The 18,270-nt window shown below is 38.9% G+C and overlaps 1 protein-coding gene across 7 annotated transcripts in view; it reads right to left on the reverse strand.

Moving 5' to 3' along the window:
- Positions 1-18,270, reverse strand: part of ERG (ETS transcription factor ERG) — a 152,485-nt gene that overhangs the window by 33,273 nt on the left and 100,942 nt on the right. For 6 of the 7 annotated variants that reach the window (XM_046943240.1, XM_046943189.1, XM_015300250.4 and 3 more), the window contains one exon: positions 3,353-3,570. In XM_046943240.1, coding sequence (XP_046799196.1) covers positions 3,353-3,570 — 218 coding nt within the window. Of the gene's footprint in view, positions 1-3,352; positions 3,571-8,938; positions 9,123-18,270 lie in introns of all 7 variants that reach the window. The other variant, XM_040700180.2, reaches the window with a different exon arrangement.

Raw genomic sequence — 18,270 nt, forward strand, 5'->3', positions numbered from 1 at the left:
ACAGCTACATCAGGTTGCCAGAGCCCCATCCAAGCTGACCTTGAGTGTCTCCAGGGATGGGGCATCCACCACCTTTCTGGGCAACCTGTGCCACTACCCTTATTGTAAAAAAGTTTGTCTATAGTCAACCACAATATGCCCTTCAGAAAACAACTCTTCTGACCAAGAACATTTTGCAGTTAAGAGTAACAGCTTGCGTGTCCTCTTATGCAGAGCAACCCTTGTGCCAGCTCATATGCAGAGCAGCCCCAGTGTCAACTCACGTGCTACTTCATGGTCACCACTGAGCTGCTCGCTTTCTCATGATGGTCATATTAAGCACCTCTGAGTGAGGCTGTTTGGACAAAAATGAGGAACTTAGTCTTTATGCACTTCTCAGATAATTTGCATTAAAGTCTAAGTCTTAATGATAAGGTAGGTAGCCCTAATATAAATAAATAAATATACATATATGTGTATATATATATATATATATATTTTTTTTTTGAGAGGAGAAGCATAACATTGCATTTTTTTATTTTTTTATTTTTTTTTAAGGAATAATTTTCTCACGGGCTGCAAAGATGATTGGGATGGTACAAAAGTGTGTCACTAGAGTTTCAGATGTCACGACAACTTCTGAGTGTGATCATAACTCTTTATAATACATACTAGTTTTACTAGAAAAGTATGAATCAAAATCATGCCTAATGACCAGTCATAAAATCATACCATGGCTAGGATTGGAGAGAACCTTAAAGATCATTAAACTTCAACCCCTGCTGTGGGCAGGGCTGCCCCCCACCATCTCAGGCTGCCCAGGGCCCCATCCAACCTGGCCTTGAGCGCCTCCAGGGATGGGGCACCACAGCTTCTCTGGGCAGCTGTGTCAGCGCCTCACTGCCCTCTGAGGAAAGAGTTTCCTCCTAACATCTCACCTAAATCTCCCCTCCTTTAGTTTATAGTCATTCCCCCTTGTCCCATCACTAATATACTATGTAATGGAGAATATTTTGTGTCCACATACAAGGTGAACATACCTCTGAGGAGAAACAGCTGGTGAGCCTCCTCAGCCTGAGCATGCCCCCAGCCACCCATCAGGCTGTAACACATGCTGAACAGAAGCCCACCTTTTCCCCCCTGCTGAAGCTGTGCCACCAGGCAGGCAGCACCACAGGAGCTGTGGGTTCAGGCAAGGGATGGAGAGCTGCTCCAGCTCTGCAGTTGGGTCCTCTGCTCTGGTGGCTGTGCTGCAGTTCCTCACTCCCTGGTTTACTTCTGCTTTTATCCAATGACAGCATGGCCCCCAGAAGGGAGCAAAGGCACCAAGCAAAGGATCTCTTCTAGTTTCATGCCGAGCAGCATATCCATCTGCAACACTTTCAGATCTTTCTGAATTGCAAGACAGGGCTTGGGTGCTCCCCAGTCTAATAAAAGACAATATTACTGCCTACATTTGTACTTGAATTGTCACAGGAACATACTTGTTATTCAGGATACTTCCACTACTATTCAGGATAGTTGCATATTTCAGGATAGCAAATGCATGATTTGCTGCTGCACTTTAAAATGTGACTGACCAAAGATTTCAAGTGGAGCTGTATGATCTAGACTCTTCCTTAAGATTTAGGAATATGTGAAAACAGCAGTTTATGGCTAATTGACTAATTGAATAGAATAATAGAATCATGACATGTTTTACTTTACGAATTATTACCCCAACTATTAACACTACTCTCGTGAACCTTTATACTGGGAAAAACTGTGAACAGTTGCCTTATGTAAATCTCAGAAGAAATATTCAGAAGTAAGTTTGGGAAGCAGGTGAAACTAATTTTGAATCAATATAGTTTGTCATCTTATCTGTGCATTTGCTTAGTACACACTTATAAACAAACAAACAAACAAAAAACAACAACACAACAACAAAAAACCTCACTAAGGGTGATTTGTAATATGTAGGCTCACAAGACTTCCTTAAACCTTTGTGACTTCAGTTCACCATTTATTTCTCTGCATCTCAAGTCTTTGTCTATTGACTGGAAAGTCTGATTTGACTTCAGCACAAATTCCATCTTTATTAGTAAAAAGTGTAAGTGTAATAAGCTGTCAGACCACTATGTCCTGCTTCATGGTGCTCATGACATTAGCACAGCAAACGTGAACAGTAACCACAGTGCCTTGCGCTGAGGTTTTTCTAAACAGCTGGTGCTAGGAGATGAGATTAGTAGGCTGGTGTTTGTGACATGTGAAACATGGTCTTCACTGGTACTTCACCGGCAATTGTTGAGTATTCTGGACCTCTGCCCTTCAGCAACACCAAAGGAAAACTGTTTTGACAGTCAGGCATTTTAGACAGGAAAGCACTTGCTTGGATAGTTTCCTTGAAAAAGAAAATGTATCACTGTGCTTTTTCAGAAGGGAAAACACAGAGTGCTTGCTCTTATGCTTGGGAGAGCCACCAGTCAATATCCACAAAAGCTAATGCATTACTTTTTCAACTTAATCCATGCAATTCTCCATGACAGTGACATCCACAAAATAAATGTGAACACATTTACATGCTGTGACTGTTGCCTGCTAGCTCAGTAATTTATTTTCCCATTCCTTTTTACTCCCCTACTTGCCTCCATACATACGGTGTTTCTTCATTGTAAGCACTGCTAAAATCCAACTCTATGACTACACTTTGCAGCACTGCATTTGCAGTAAATATAAGAGTAAAAATCAATAATTAATTCCCTCTACCATTATGAGAATTTACTTTCTGTGTTTCTCTATGTGGTTATATTTAAAGCAAGAGCAACAAATCATATCACTGTATTTTGACAACTTCAGTTGTGTGTAAGATCACATATTCCATGGATGGACCAAAGTAGCTGCCCAAAATCACATCACAGGCACTAACTTTTGTATATACTCTTTCACCTAGGGTACAGTGTAAGTTCACAACCTAAATTATCCACTGACAGAGGGAACACAGAGAGGTACTGCACAAGCTCACAAGAGTAGGCTCTCTGCCTCAGTTTTCACTGATAAGGGCTCTAGCCACACTGCCCAAGCTGCAGAAAGCAAAGATAGGAACCTGGAGAAGAAAGATCTGCCTGATGTAAGTAAAGATCAGGATCGAGACCATATAAGAAGGTGCACATGTCCATGGGACTCGATGAGGTCCATCCACAGGTTCTGAGGGAACTGACAGATGAAGTTGCCAAGCTGCTGTGCATCATATTTGAAAGGTCTAGAGGGAGGCGTCCCTGCCTATAGCAGGGGGGTTTGAACTAATTGATCTTAAAGGTCCATTCGAACCTAAATCATTCTATCATTCTACAATAAAGGAGTACGTCAGTAACGGTAACAGTGTGGTTATTACCTTGACCCATTAACCTGGTTTGGGTTACACTCCATCTTAATGGTAACTCTGGCCGGGGGCTGTGATAACCAGTCCTGCTGGGGAACGCGCGGGCTCATCTTTGATGTTTGCCCATATTCACTGGAAGAGGAGGCTGTCATTTCTGTCTTTGCAAGGTGGGGCGATCCGTAGGCACACTCAAACAAGGACTGGTCTTCACTCACCACTGATAATGCTTCCTGCAAACAAGAGAAGTCAGTGTGTCAGCATTTCAGAGCAGATATGATACTATCTATCAAGAAAAGTAATGCTCGTCTATTTCATGAGAAGACTAACAATTGTTTGCTTGGTAAATGTCTGTTACTTTTCAGGTGTGCCCCTGCTGCTGGCAGATGTGAGGACTTACTGTGCCAGACACACATGAGGGAAGGACAACACCCCTCATACCTGGCACCTTCTGCTAACAGCAGAGGAGAGGCACACACACACTCGTCCAAATGCTTGGGAATATCGATGGGGAGGTGGGAGAGAGGAGAAAGCATGGAAAACACCTCATATCTCAGGTGTGGATGTGGAGGGCCAGCTCTGCCATGGGTGGCAGATGACACCAGCAGGAGATGGGCAGAATTTGAGACTTGCTGTCTCATGGTGAGCTCCTCTTCCTTCCTCTAGGACTGAGGCCAATTCCTACCTGGACAGGATGCCAAGACACAGCTGGGTGTGAATTATACAGAAGAAAGCAGGTACAGGATTGCAAATATAGGATATTATTCCACTCTGTATACTACTTACTAAAAGACATTTTAAAATAATAGGCATCAAGCACTATATAATGGGTACATTTCTTACCATTACCACACAAGCAAAGTGAAGCAATTTTATTCTTGTTCCTATTTGACCTGATGCCATCTAATGTAAGTTAATTTAGGAATACTTAGGATAGTCACAAGTGTAAACTAAAGCATATGGGGTTGCTATTTATTGACATTACTGGTGACAGTAAATATTGTCTGTTATATGGATATATGTTATATTGTACAAAAAACAGAAAGTACACACAGTTTAACTTTCTGAGGAGGACAGTGAACACCAGAAGTATGAACCCAATTAATAAGGATTATATGAATATCTAAAAAACTATGGGAAAAACAAAACAAAAAACAAAACAAAAAACAAACAAACAAACAAACAAAAAAAAACCAAGACAAACATAAATGAAGCCAGGAAAAGGACTCAGACTTCACACTTCAGGAAAAAAAATGTCTTGTTATACACAGACAAAGTGAATTTCAGTTAGTTAGCTAGAGTTGTGTTCTGATTTAACAGTACTCCTCTGTACTCTATCCTGCTAGCTGTCAGCTAGGGTATGATGACTGCTATGTAAAGGCCCTATAGAAATAATTGAGCTTTGCCAACTTTGGATGCCATTGAGTTTGTTCCTGTGTGAACGTCTCATTACTGCATATCCTACGATAGACAGAATTTCTGATGCTTTTCTCTGAGTTCTCACTGATATTTGCTGGCAGTCTTGAAGGACACTAGGACAGGTAACACCTCTCCCTTGTGCACATTAAAGGCTGCCTTGGTCAACTGAGCTTTTGCATAATGTTGAGGTGTCCGCATAGCTAGAGAATATGGTCTAAATTAGAATTAGTCTTACTTCCTCCTTAACTATCTTTTCTCTCTTTGTGCATATTGAGATAGATATTTCACTGTGGGAAACATAATAACTGTGTTTAGCATCTGTTCTGCTGCTCCTCCTGTCAGTCAGGATGCAGATGATCATACCTACGGACCTCTTGTGCAAATGCAGTCAAGCCCATTGATGTAAATTTACCAGCAGGAGCAACAGGGTGATATATGTGGTCCTTGCACATCCCTATACACAGGGAAAAGCTTTCTGCAACTCATGGATTGGAGCTGTGTGTTGAGGGTTGGTAACTGCTGACTTTTTACCTCCTAGTGATCTTAAAATTGAGGATGTCTGGCCGAGGAATTTCTGAATTCATTGATCTTGCAAGACACAGTGATGCAGAAAATTACGGGTTAATAACATCTGATATAACCTCACATTCTGTGGCAAAGCATAGAAATAGCATCACGTGAAAAACTTCTCAGCTATATAAGAATGTATGACAACTGACATAATTCCATATTCCAAAAAACAGATAAAAAATATCATTCAGCTGCTCCTGATATGCATCATTTCATCTGGTCCATCCTTCATTTCTCTTTACAAATTAAAACCTTCAAGTCTTAACCCTACATAAGCTGAAAAATGAAGACTCTAACAGAAAGCTAGTGTACCAAATGGATGATAAAAGGCAGAATGGATATTTCATTCTTAAATACACGGACTTAGAAAACCACTTTCTGCTGTAATCTTAAATGCTAACGCCTGGATCAAATATAATATTAATTTGTCAGCATTTATCATCATGAAGAACAGCTGCATGATCTGGACATACATAAACATGGACAAAGACAATAATCCTGACTGTGTTTGGTGGGTGAGTTTTATATATGGATGCTAATTTATTTCTAGTAAGTGGTCTTCATTAAACATTTGCATGTTATTTTTTTTTCCTCATCCATAATTAATACTGTTACTGGAACAGTTTGGCAACATCAAGCAGTAGGTGAGATAAAGGAAAACAGCTACAAAACAGATTCATGATAAAGCTCTTTTCAATCTTCCCAAGTTCTGCACCTTTATGGGAATAGTTTCAGTACTGGATGGGTCATCATCCTAGATTTCTCCAGTAAATGATTCTCATGATATCTCAGAAATGTGGTCTTGTCTTTCATCTCTAGTAAACAGTGTGTGGGGTAATGTGATACGAAGGAATCCACGCAGACTGCTTGTAGTTGCAGGTGGGGAGGACTTCCATGAAAGTCTGGGAAGTAGAACCACTTCTAATGTTACCTGAGGTCAATACTGAACACAGATTTTCTTTACTTCATCTTTCTTCCTCCACATACTTCCTCTCATGACAACACCAGCAAAACATGAAAATCTGTTCCTTCATTAAGACTTTTTTTAAATCCCTTGTATTATACAAAACCTTCTCTGCCAGACTGCATGAATGATAAAAGAACAAAATGTCTTTATTTAGTTTTGACTTATAGTTTACTGATAAGTTAAAAAAAAACAGCAGACTGACAAATCTGTAAAACAATTGGTAGAGCAACGCCTTTAAAGTAGGCATGAAGTCATTAGGACAAAGGTGTTTACTTAATCAAATACAAGATTAGTTGGCCTGAAAACATGAAGTTACAGGAAATGTGTTTGAAATAGTTCCCATCATGAGAAGTATATGCAAGCTGATTGTCTTTTATAGACAATGTCAGGAGCTAAGGGCAAAGATTTTTTTTTCCTAGAGTTTGATCAAAATTAAGGAATGGTTAAAGGAGATAGTGAGGTGTGCAAAGGAGATAATGAGGTTTATAGTAATCTGCTCACGGTAAGAGTTAGAGTGGAAAAAATACTGCAAGATTTTAAAAAGAATTTGAGGGACATTCTAACATGGCAATGCTTTTTCTCAAGTTAATACTCACTAGGAAACATGCCTGCTTGTGCATGAAAAACATTTGTGCACAGGCACACTATCAAGTAAGCTTTCATTTTATACATGAACATTTACATTCATTGTATGGCAATCATGCCTCCATGAAGCACAGCCACTGTATGTGTGTGTATATGTATGAATATCTAACAATATTTAGTAGATCTCTGTTAGTATTATTAGAATATTAGTAGATCTTTTTTTATGCTCAATGCCTATGCAAAAACCTCTCAAGTGACTTGCTGCTCAAAAAAATGCTTCAAGAACATTGGAAGTCAAGAACTTTCTGTCCAGCACTGTTGAAATCATAGCAGACCATAGCACACCAGTATGTTTGAGAATACTGGCCACAAAACAGCAGGACCTTGGGCAAGAACAGCACAGAAAGAGGAGGACACTCAATGAGTCCCAAATATAACACCAACCACTTTGTCCACTGAGAGATACTGCAGAGAGTAAAAGTCATTTCCTCCTTGTGCAGCCATCTCTCCCATGCTCTAAAATGGAACTGTTAGCCCTAACTGCGAGGCATTTGCGGTAATGCTGCAATCAAGAACTTTAGATCTTCAATATGTCTGTGCACATTTATAGGTTTTTTGTTTGTTTGTTTGTTTGTTTGTTTGTTTTTACGCAGATTTTGTAATATTTCTTCTCATTAATATAAGCAACTTCTACTTTCTCTAATCTGATTTCATGATAATGCATGTGTAAACAAAGCCACAACCCCCTCACACAGGCTGTTTCCTTGTGCTTGCCTGATACCCACAGCTGGTCAGAAAAAATGAATTCTCCTGTCAGTGAGGAATTCTGACTGACACTGGAATTTCATTTTAAATTAGACAAAAAGCTGTTATATGAAAACTTTCACCAAAACATTTATTGGAAGGATGGGTTCTAAGGCATAGCTGTGTGCTTTGCAGATGTTAAAACACTCTAATATAAAATCGTAAATACAAAGTTCTTGTTACAGATACTTCTCATATACTAATTGCACAATTGAAAGAAATGATCAGCATGGGAAGGTTTATCAAAATATTTATCAGAAGAAGATGCTTCAGCATTATTGAAATGATTAGCTTCACCACTTTCCCAGAAAATTCCCATCAAGTTCCTGCTAAACATTTACATTTGGAGAGGACTTGTATTTTCTGAAGGAAGACTGTTTTGATTAAGATCATGTAATTAATGTTATTAAGTGTTTCCTTGCCTGGTTGCACTCTGTATCCCTTGTATACTTGATAATATTTGTTATTAAAATGAATTGTAACACAATTGTAACTGAAAAAGAGAACAAGTGAAAGTGTGCAAGACAGCACATGGTCTGCACCTTGGCATAATCACTCCAAATTTCACCAGCTTGCTCAGACATTCACTAATCTTGCTTGCTATTCTTCTGTTCTACCGCAAACCACATCTTCTGATGCTCTAGGAGGCTGTTTATGTGGAGTGAAAGCTTAATTTCAAACAGGCCAGGAATGTCATTTCCACATTGGAATAGACATCACATGGGAGACTGGACACCAGAATCTTGCAGATCAGTGGGCAGTCATCCAGCCTGAAACTCCACTCCATTCACGTCTGAAACAGGCATCACTGCATGATAAAGCAATATGTGGCTGAAATGCTAAAGGGCACCTAGAATAAATTTGCAGCCCTGCTTCAAGGTTAATCGTTTGAACCTCTGATTCATTGCATCAAGCAATAATCAGTGAAACAAAAGACAAATGATTGATGTTTTAGTCTTGCCATAGCTTATTAATCATGATGCTCTTACAGCTCTATTCTGAGTGTTTGCATAAGAAGTGGCTTTGAGAGATATTCAATATGGTGTGTGGAACATACTGGAAAAGGTTACTACTTAAAATGCAGTCACCTGAGTCAGGAATTGCAGCACACATCTGGAATATGTTTTCCTTCTAAATCTCTAAGTCTTGGATTCATTAGATCAGACAAAAATCCACATATTATATTCATGAGGGAGTTCAGGAACAACAGAAAGCCTTGGCAGGAACAAGATAAGAAAGACAGATGTTGTCCTCACCTCCACCCATCAGAATCTTATTGCAGCTCAGCTAACATCCTCCACTTATTTGCAATGAGTACTTGGATAGTCTGGGGTAATCCAAACACAGGCTGGGTGCTGCCACTATCTCGTATCTTCACATCTCACTGAGACAAATACAAAGAATGTTTGGAAGCAAAGGAAAGCCACTGCTGCATTCCCACTTGAAAAAAAAAAAAAAAAAAAAGGAATAAGCAAGCATCCATCAAAATGATGGTATGAACTTTCAGGCTAGATTTATTTCTGGGAAACAATCGCAGATGTGTAAGGAGTGATTGTGCAGCCTTCTTTGTGTAAATCATTCTCCTCGCTTCGCTAGAACTAACAATGTAAACAAAGCCATCATGGCTAAGCCCAAAATTTTAATGTTTTTTGTCTTAATGAGCAAATTTTGAGATGTTATAAATTCAGCTGTAGAGTGTAGTGCGTTCTCATGTTTTTGAATATACAAATTTTCATTCCTAAATATCAGCAAACTCTATTATTGTCATCAGCTTTCTTCATCGGGCAACATTTGTAGCACAAACCATTCACATCCAGGTCTCCAAGTGTTTCATAAAACAAGGAACAATTATTGCTCCACTACTGCAGGTGGGAAAACTTTGGTAAAAATGATAAAAATTGTCTTGCTTTAGAAGACATGTCTTTCTCATGTGAATTTCAATGCCATATTTGGGACATCCTTGCACCGTTCATGGAAAAATTATCATACCAAGTAGAGTTGATGAATCATTAACCTCTAGAGATCAGAAATTGTCCAGAAGCATCTCAATTAAAGAGCTTCCATTTCACAATCAATTATTTCACCTTCCATTTTAATCTGAGAGTGAAGAGCAAATATATAGTTTAACCACAAAACAAGAGTAAATAAATGGAAACAGGAAACTATTTCATACAAGTCACATGCCCTGGATACTATAACATCAAAGCAGAGCAGAGGGCTTGTTCAAATGCAATGATGAAATTCTCCACCCTGCGCCTAGTTTAGTGCACATACATCTGAGTGCCTTCAAACCAGCATCCCAGCAGGGTCAGTCTTGAGATAGCTCTGCCCATGCAACACCAGTGCTCACAATGAAGAACAGCACCAGGCCTCTAAGTGAAAGCTGACCTCAAAATTCACAAGATGGTATCAAAAAGCTTAGGGAATGAAGCAAACCATCTGATGCTATACAGCAAGTACAGCAGTTCTTTTTTTTTTCCCTCTACAGAGTGATGTTGCAGAACTTGAAAGATGATGGTGCTACATTGGTAGCCTTTGTTTCCAGGAACCTGGTGCTGCAGCTTGCAAATGGTTTAGCCTCACATTAATGCTGTGAGATCTCTTTGGTGGTTTGAGATCCATGACTTTGTGTTCTGTTGCTACAAGGACAAACACATTCTCTATGCAAAAACAAGTGCTGAGCAGTGGTCAGAGTACAAACATTACTCCCCACACAAAAAAGTTCACACATCAGATCTGAAATATTTCAGACAAAAAAAGTGCTCATTCCTTTCTTATTTCAGTGGCCAATGTGCATTTTAGGCACCAGTATGGTTACTGAACATTTATGGATATCAAACAGTGGATGTCTGCACAGTGGGGCAGTGGGTGGTGCATATCAGCAGCAGCGATGGCAATGTGAAAAACATACCATGTTCCAGATGGCCATGAACAGCTGTCACACAATGAAATGAAGAGTGTCTCAGTCAGCTCATCTGCATGAATCACTGGATTATGACCAGAGAACTGTGTATGGAGCTGAATGTCAGCTTCAGTGCATTGGAGATGATGATGGCAGTGTTGGAATACCATAAAGTTTGCGCCAGGTGACTACCATGAATACTCACACAGGAGCAGAAAGAACACTGTATGCAAGTTTGTCAGGATGTATTGAACCAATATGAGGCTGAAAGTGATAGAATCTTGGATCACATCATTACCAGTGAAAAAATGTCATGTCACCACTATGAGCTGGAGTCAAAATGATAGTCCATGGAGTGGTGACATGAAAAGTCCCCTTCAAAGAACAAGTTCAAGATACAGACCTCAGTGGGTAAAGTGATGTGCACTGTTGTCTGGGATTGGAAAGGGGTGATTCTTCTGGATTTTCTTGAACTCAGACAAACCATCAATTCTGACCAGTACACTGTGACATTGACTAAACTGAAGGCTCAAATTTCCAGAGTTAGGTTGGAGAAGACAACCTTTCTCTTGCAATACAGTAACACCATGCCCCATACCTGTTTGAAGACAATGGAGCATGTGGCCAGTCTTGGTTGGACTGTCCTACCACACCCACCACATAGTCTAGACTTGGCACCTTCTGGCTTTCACTTGTTTGGGGCAATGACACATGGACTGTGTGGGTAACATTTTCCTTGCAACACCATCATAGCAGCTGTAAAGAGTGGGTCACCGCCACTGGTGCAGATTCTTATGAGCGCAGCATACAAGCTCTTGTTCATTGCTGGCAAAAATGCATGACTAATAACTATTTGGTTCATAGTTGAGAATTTGCTGTATCAAACAGTGTTACTGTGTTCTTTGTATCTGCTATAGTTTCTGAGCAAGCTAGGTAAGTATTCCTCAATAATTATGTGAACCTTAATTCATCAGTGCTAGAAACACAATTGCATCCTGCAGATTGTGTATTGTATTCACACGTTTAAGAAATTGCAGCTTTGTACGCTTATTTTAGCCCTTCCATCCTTGCAAAGAGCTTAAGAGCTTTAACACTAAGGTTTGAATGACTTTTTTTTTTTTTTTCCAGTCAATACAATAGACTTTTCTCCCTTTTCATCTTGATAGTATTGTCAATTATGAACTCTGAAAACTTAAAGTTTTTTCCCTCCTTCAAGCTTGGTTGTTAACTTCTAGGGCTCCAAAGCGTCTATCAATCCGTGAAAACTTACATAAATCTCCTTTTCATTTTTGCCTTAGTAGTGTTAGCCTGTTGCCTCTACTCTTATTTATTTATTTATTTATTTATTTATTTATTTATTTATTTGTAGATTTTCTTGATCTAAAGAAGCAGGCAACCTTCTACTTCGTTAAAAACAAAACAAACAAAAAAGTAACCATAAACATCTGTTTTGTTTTGTTTTGCTTTGTCTTTCGGAGCAATCTTTAAAGCAACAAGTTGTTTGGCAAAACAGGTGGCAAATTTGTGAAGTGGCCCACAGTCCAGTGGGACGTGAACTGAAGTTGCATGAGACATCTGTTACGACCATTTGCCAATAGACCAGAATGATAAAGGGGAAGACTTGGGCCAAAACATCTACCTAAGACAAGACACTGATCACATTCCAGACAGGCTATTCTATCCTTTCTGTGTTTCCTCTTTGTATCTTTGGCATCACAGGTAGCTCGCACAGTATAAATTTTGGATGAATGTCTTGAAGAATTACTGTGTGTCTATCAGAGTTAGTCATGTGTCTAGAACTAAAGGCTTTGCTTGAACACAGTAACTGCCCTGGTATTCTGGTTTTGGCAGTTTTATTCAGAAAACTCTTAGAATAAAAATACCACTTTTTTTTTTTTTCTTTTCCTCCTGCCTTATTCAAATATCTCTCTGGTGTTATAACAAGCTGGTAATATTTGCAGCTCTTTTTCCTACTTCTTAGCCAGAACTACAAGATTATATATTGCATTTATACTAAGTTTAATATTTGTTAACTGTGGTGGGTTGATATATTTGTATATATAATTATATATGTCCATTTTATATGCAAACAAAACTTCTGTACACAATTATTAGATAATCCCATCCTCACTCTATGAAAATAAAGAAAGAAAGAAATAAAAATCCAGGATTTTAAATAGTTTTCTTGAAGGTGTATTATATACCACAGACCAGCTCATCAGGAAAGTGATGAGAAATACCTTACAAATAAAGTACTGATGAATGAATTAAACAGCAGGGACAAAACTGAAAAGTGCATCCAAATTAGTTTCCTTTCTGACCAACCTTTGTTTTTTATGAATGCCTAGTGACACTGGGGAAATAACACTTGGATGAGGGCCATGAGCTGAACTTCTGGGTGACCCATCCTTTTCCCATAGTCTACTTTTGTACTTTGCTTATCCACATGCGTATGTGTGTGCTTGCATGCATGGTGAGCAGGACACTCACTTTAAGGTTAGAAAGATTGCCATTAACTCCCAGTATAACATAAACTATCTCAAAACAAACAAACAAACAAACAAACAAAAAACCTGGGAGAAATCAAAAGGGTGTCCACTGGGCATATCATCAGTTAAATCTGGCCAGGGCTCTCAGATCAGCAGCCAGACACAGTGACCAGTCTGGAGAGAGGCAGGGGAGACTGTTCACAAGAGCTCTTGATGCCCATTCCTGAAGCTCAAGGACCCCTGCAGCTGAGGGCCCCCTCTCCTGCTGCATTACCCTGTGAAGGTTTCAGATGCTCCCCTGTGCTCCCTTTCACACACATTTGAAATTCTAACCTTCTTATCTAGAGAACACTCCTCACATTCAGCATGTACTGAAGTAATTTCCCTGCTTGATAACTTCTGCAAAAAAATACCACTTAAGCGATCTTTATTTATAATAATGCTTTCATTTGTATTTGATACATTTGGATAGGAAACTTTTGACCGACTTTTCTCCATTAGATAAATGAAATTAAAATGCTAATTGCTATCGCTTTTTAAGACACTACACCAAATATTTTCTCCACTTCTGCACGACACTGTAACAGAGAAGTTTTTTGCTTACATTAGCTTCCCTTCCTTTTCCACAGCCATCTTTTATCCTGGATCTTCCGTGTATACACATTTGTAGCATTTTATGTCTCTCATGGTATTCCCCATTTTAATAGTATATGGAGTGTTGCCCAGATGGATAATCCTTCTAAATTCAGAACGAACTTTTCAAGTATGCCCACTGAGTATATAAAATATGGCTTCCTGTCACGATAACCTTTATAGTATATAGCCTAACATACTTTCCTATAATTGTTTATAATGAATATCTTGGTTCATAATTCAGTGCACGTTATTTTAGTCATTTGCCACAAAACATGACTAATGAAATTAATATGGGGTTGAATGTCACAGTATTAAGACACTTCTACATTTGCAAAGATTAAAACAGGAAAGTATTTAGTAAAATAATGACGAAGTTAAGCATGTGCTTAGATTTAAGAATATTTAACCTGCTCGGCTGAACCAGCATAAAGTAGATTGTCATTTTAGCTTAAGCACTATGAGTTCACTCAAAGAGACTGGTATAGTTAATTGAAGTCATTACAGCTCTTAAGTAACGTGATTATAAAGAAAATCGCCAGTACAAAAGTAGAACATTTAAACAAATATTTTCAAAAAAATCTTTTTCCTTTTCCTCTTTTTCTCTCTCTCTCTCTCTCTCTTTTTTTTTTTTTTTTTTTAGGAGAACTATCACATAAGGGTAACCTCTAACTTCACTCATGTCCCCGTGATGATGTTTTCCGCTCGAACAGGTATGCAGAAGAAGCACGTTATGGGACATTGTTAATTGTACGTGTGAAGAAGAAAAGGAAAATGTATGTAGCAATATTTGATTTGGCAACAAGAAAAATACTGCTTTTTTTTTTTCTTTCCCTGTAGCAGCATCTTTTCTAAGTTAGCAATTACCAACCCTATTCCTCATACAAAAACCATTCCATTCAGTTCTTATATTGACTTTAGTTTTCTATGACACCAACATTAGCTCCAGAAGGACTGAAAAGATCACCTGCTGCCACTGATGAGAAGCAAACTAAGAAAGTCAGCTCCAGTGAAGACAATCTCAAATGCAGAACACTGAACTATGCATTTAGTACAGCAAGAGAAAATATCAAGATGCTTTCCTTCATACATCACTAATAAAAAGAGGTGTCTAATAAGCATTACTATAAGAAATTAAGCTGTTTGGAGGAAAGCCTAGGCTATGCTAAAGGAAAAGTTCTGAATTTACTTTTTTTTTTTTTTTTGGACTGTACTGAAGAATAACCCCAAAAATATCTCCATATGCTCTACGTTATACTTTCAAATATACATACAAGAGAGGTATGCAGGCTGTTACTCTTTTATTGTTTCCCCAAACAAACCCATTTCCTACAAGCTGCTCCCATATCTTTTGTGCCACATCCAGCTTCCCAGAAAAACAGCAGGAAAACAAAGTGTGAACTCAAAACAACCCATTTCCAAAGAACAATGTACCATACCAAGGAGAGTGAGAGCTGGAAGGGGAAGGGCTGGAGAGAGGAGAGAGGGAGAAAAGCTGTTTTGATGCTGCCAAGGGACTTGAAGAAAAAAAGGAAGGAGGAACTTTTAAAAGTCTCAGAGGGGAAGAGTTGTGTAACTGTAAATATGCAACAGGCAGGTTGCCAACTATTTCAAAGGATTTGAGGTTTCAAAATCGTCCAGAAGGCTAACTGATTTGCACTCTGGATTTTGAGCTTCCAGGAACACCTTTACATGTCTGAGAGCCAGAAACTACCATCTCCTTTTATAGACTACTCAGGCCATACTCGGTCATACTTTCAAGCTGAATCAGTAAGGAATGTAAACAGACACCATTTATGCTTCCCTGCAACCTAATAAAAAAGAAAGAATGGACTACATAAAGCAAAACAATTCATGTCAGCCTATCAGAAGAGAAAACCAGAAGATCATGTTGATTAAGTTCCTGGCTGACCTGAGCAATCTTCAAAGTTCCTGGTATTCAGTAAACCAAGAAAACCCCTACATTAAACTCCCACAGGTACAATACCTATCACTCATCGAGACACACATGATAAAAGCTGATGATGAATGTCACCATGACATTTTAAAATCCTGGTTCAGTATATGGTTTGTCATAGGTGTAAGAGCAGATAGAAGGAATAAAAGTAAGGAAGGAATTATTTTTGTCTTGTCCATGATAGTTATGCTAGAAAGAAAAAATTGTACAATCAGCAGAAAAACTGGATCATATTTCTTCAGATCATGTCATCTGAAGTTGACATCAGTCACTGACTAGTTTTCAAATCTTTGGGTAGAGAGGCACTGCTTTTTCAGGGAAAAAAAAAAATGTGGTTCCTTTCTTTCTTCAGTCAATAAAAGATGGAGAAATACAGAGCTTCCAATCACCTACAATCTATAACACTTCCATGTCTCAGCAAGATGTTATCATAGAAAGGACAAGAAGGAGAGATTTAGATTAGATGTTAGAGGTAAGTTCTTCACGAGAGGGTGGTGAGGCGCTGGCACAGCTGCCCAGAGAAGCTGTGGTGCCCAATCCCTGGAGGTGCTCAAGGCCAGGTTGGATGAGGCCCTGGGCAGCCTGAGCTGGTGAGGGGGCAGCCCTGCCCATGGCAGGGATTGGGGTGGGTGGGATTTGTGGTCCCTTCCTACTTCTGTGATTCTATCATAAAGGTACTCCATAAAGAATAAGATACAGAACAAAACTTATACCACAGTGTGCTGACTTCCTACTGTGGACTTTTAAACTTCCGTGGTACTGGAGCAAAAAAGGATATTTCAAATGCTTCAATAGTATTTACTAACTATGAATGTTATGCAGGACTAGATGCAACACAGAAAGGGAAAATGTTTGCAACTAACAGGGGAGGGACACAGGTACAAAACACAAGTGCATAGTGTGACCAATGTGACTGTCACAGTTATGCCAAAGGTTATTTCTCAATCTGAATGCGATACGCAACAGGTAATAAAGAAATTAAATATACTCTGCAATGCTGGCAAAAGAAATAATAATAATAATAGAGTGGTAATGAAAAGACTAAGGAAGAGAGAAGGCAGAGCAAAGAGTACTTCAGCACAAATTGGAACAAACCCAGCTAGAACCATAGACATGACTTATCCCTGTCCTGACTCCTGCAGCTGCTTTGTCTTCCTATCTTTGTCAACATCAATGTGGCAAGGGGTACCTGGAGGGATTCCTCCCATTTTAGATGATCCTGAAGTGCCTAGGACCATCTCTGGACCTCACTGTGGGAAGAACATGCTGGAGGGAATGCAATGTGTGGTACTCACATTGTCCTCTGCACTCTCCTCTCAGTCCCAATCCCTCTTATCTATAGAAGCCCATTCAGACTGAGTGGGAATATCCTTGCATGCTCCTCATGGAGCAAATTTCCTAAGGCAGCACATCCCATCAAAGAGAGGACAACTCTCACACATCATGTAGAGAACCCTCCTGCCCTTTAGCAACGTTGAGGCTTGGCTTTTGATAATGTCAGGACCTGCCAACAGCTGAGGCTAGCCAAAGGCAACAGCTAGTCAGTAAAAGCATTTGATATGAGAGCAAAAAGGTGGGCTTTTTATTATTATTTTTTTTCCCCTCTGAGAGCCTGAAGCCTGAAGCCTGGACTTTGACTAAGGAAAGTCTTAGAGTTTTGTTTTGTTTTGTTTTGTTTTATATATCACTCAATTCACCTGGAATGCATCCAGTTAATGAGGCTTATGTAGTTGTAGGTGCTCAGTACACTTACAAGCCAGGCTACTAATTATGATGCTCACATACACATAGGTTCACAGCCTCACATATCTGTGTTTGATCTACACAGATGTTGAAAGTGAACATTTCTTCAGACTGTAATTGTGCAGCTAGCCAAATACAAACTGATTGCTGAGGATTTTTAACACCAATTTTAAACTGTTCATTGTAAACTAATTTTGCTTCATTGGAAATTATCAAAATAGATACTTGGTTTTAGTAAGAGAACAGTGGTTCTTCTGAGTAAGTTTTCTGAACGTTTTTCTTATGAGATACTTTCAGCCTTGCTGAAATCTAAAACAGAACTTTATAAATCAGCTCTTTTGTAAGAATATGGAAAACAGATCTAAGGCTTCAGGAAGATTTTTGCTTCCTCATGTTGAGTATTTCATCATTGACCAGGCATGTTTTAAAGTTGTTTATTGCCCTCTAAAGCTTTGGATTTCAGTCACAACTGTAGAGAAAATGTTTGCTAGAAACATTTTACATTCCTACAACATCTTGTATTCTATTCTTCTCTGCAAATAGCGATTCTACATTGAGTACATTAAGTATTACATTTTTTTACCAAGAAAAATTAGCTTTAATATAAATTATTTGAAAATTCAGTTCTTACATAAGAAGTTTTCCAAGTTCAGAGTTCCTGACTGTGCATTTCTAGTTCACTCCTTGAGGATATTTTCCTAGCTCTCACAATACTTACTAGGTGTTAGAGAGATCATCAATTCTTGCAATGTAAACATTAGTCATTTCAAAACTCAGTAGCTCAAAATTTTGCATTCCATGCTGATCTCTTACATGAGCACTCCTACTGATATTAATGAAACTATTTGTCAACAAAAGCTAGCA

The sequence above is a fragment of the Gallus gallus genome, chromosome 1 (genome assembly GCF_016699485.2).
Source record: "Gallus gallus isolate bGalGal1 chromosome 1, bGalGal1.mat.broiler.GRCg7b, whole genome shotgun sequence".
In the NCBI taxonomy this organism is placed as follows: Eukaryota; Metazoa; Chordata; class Aves; order Galliformes; family Phasianidae; genus Gallus; species Gallus gallus.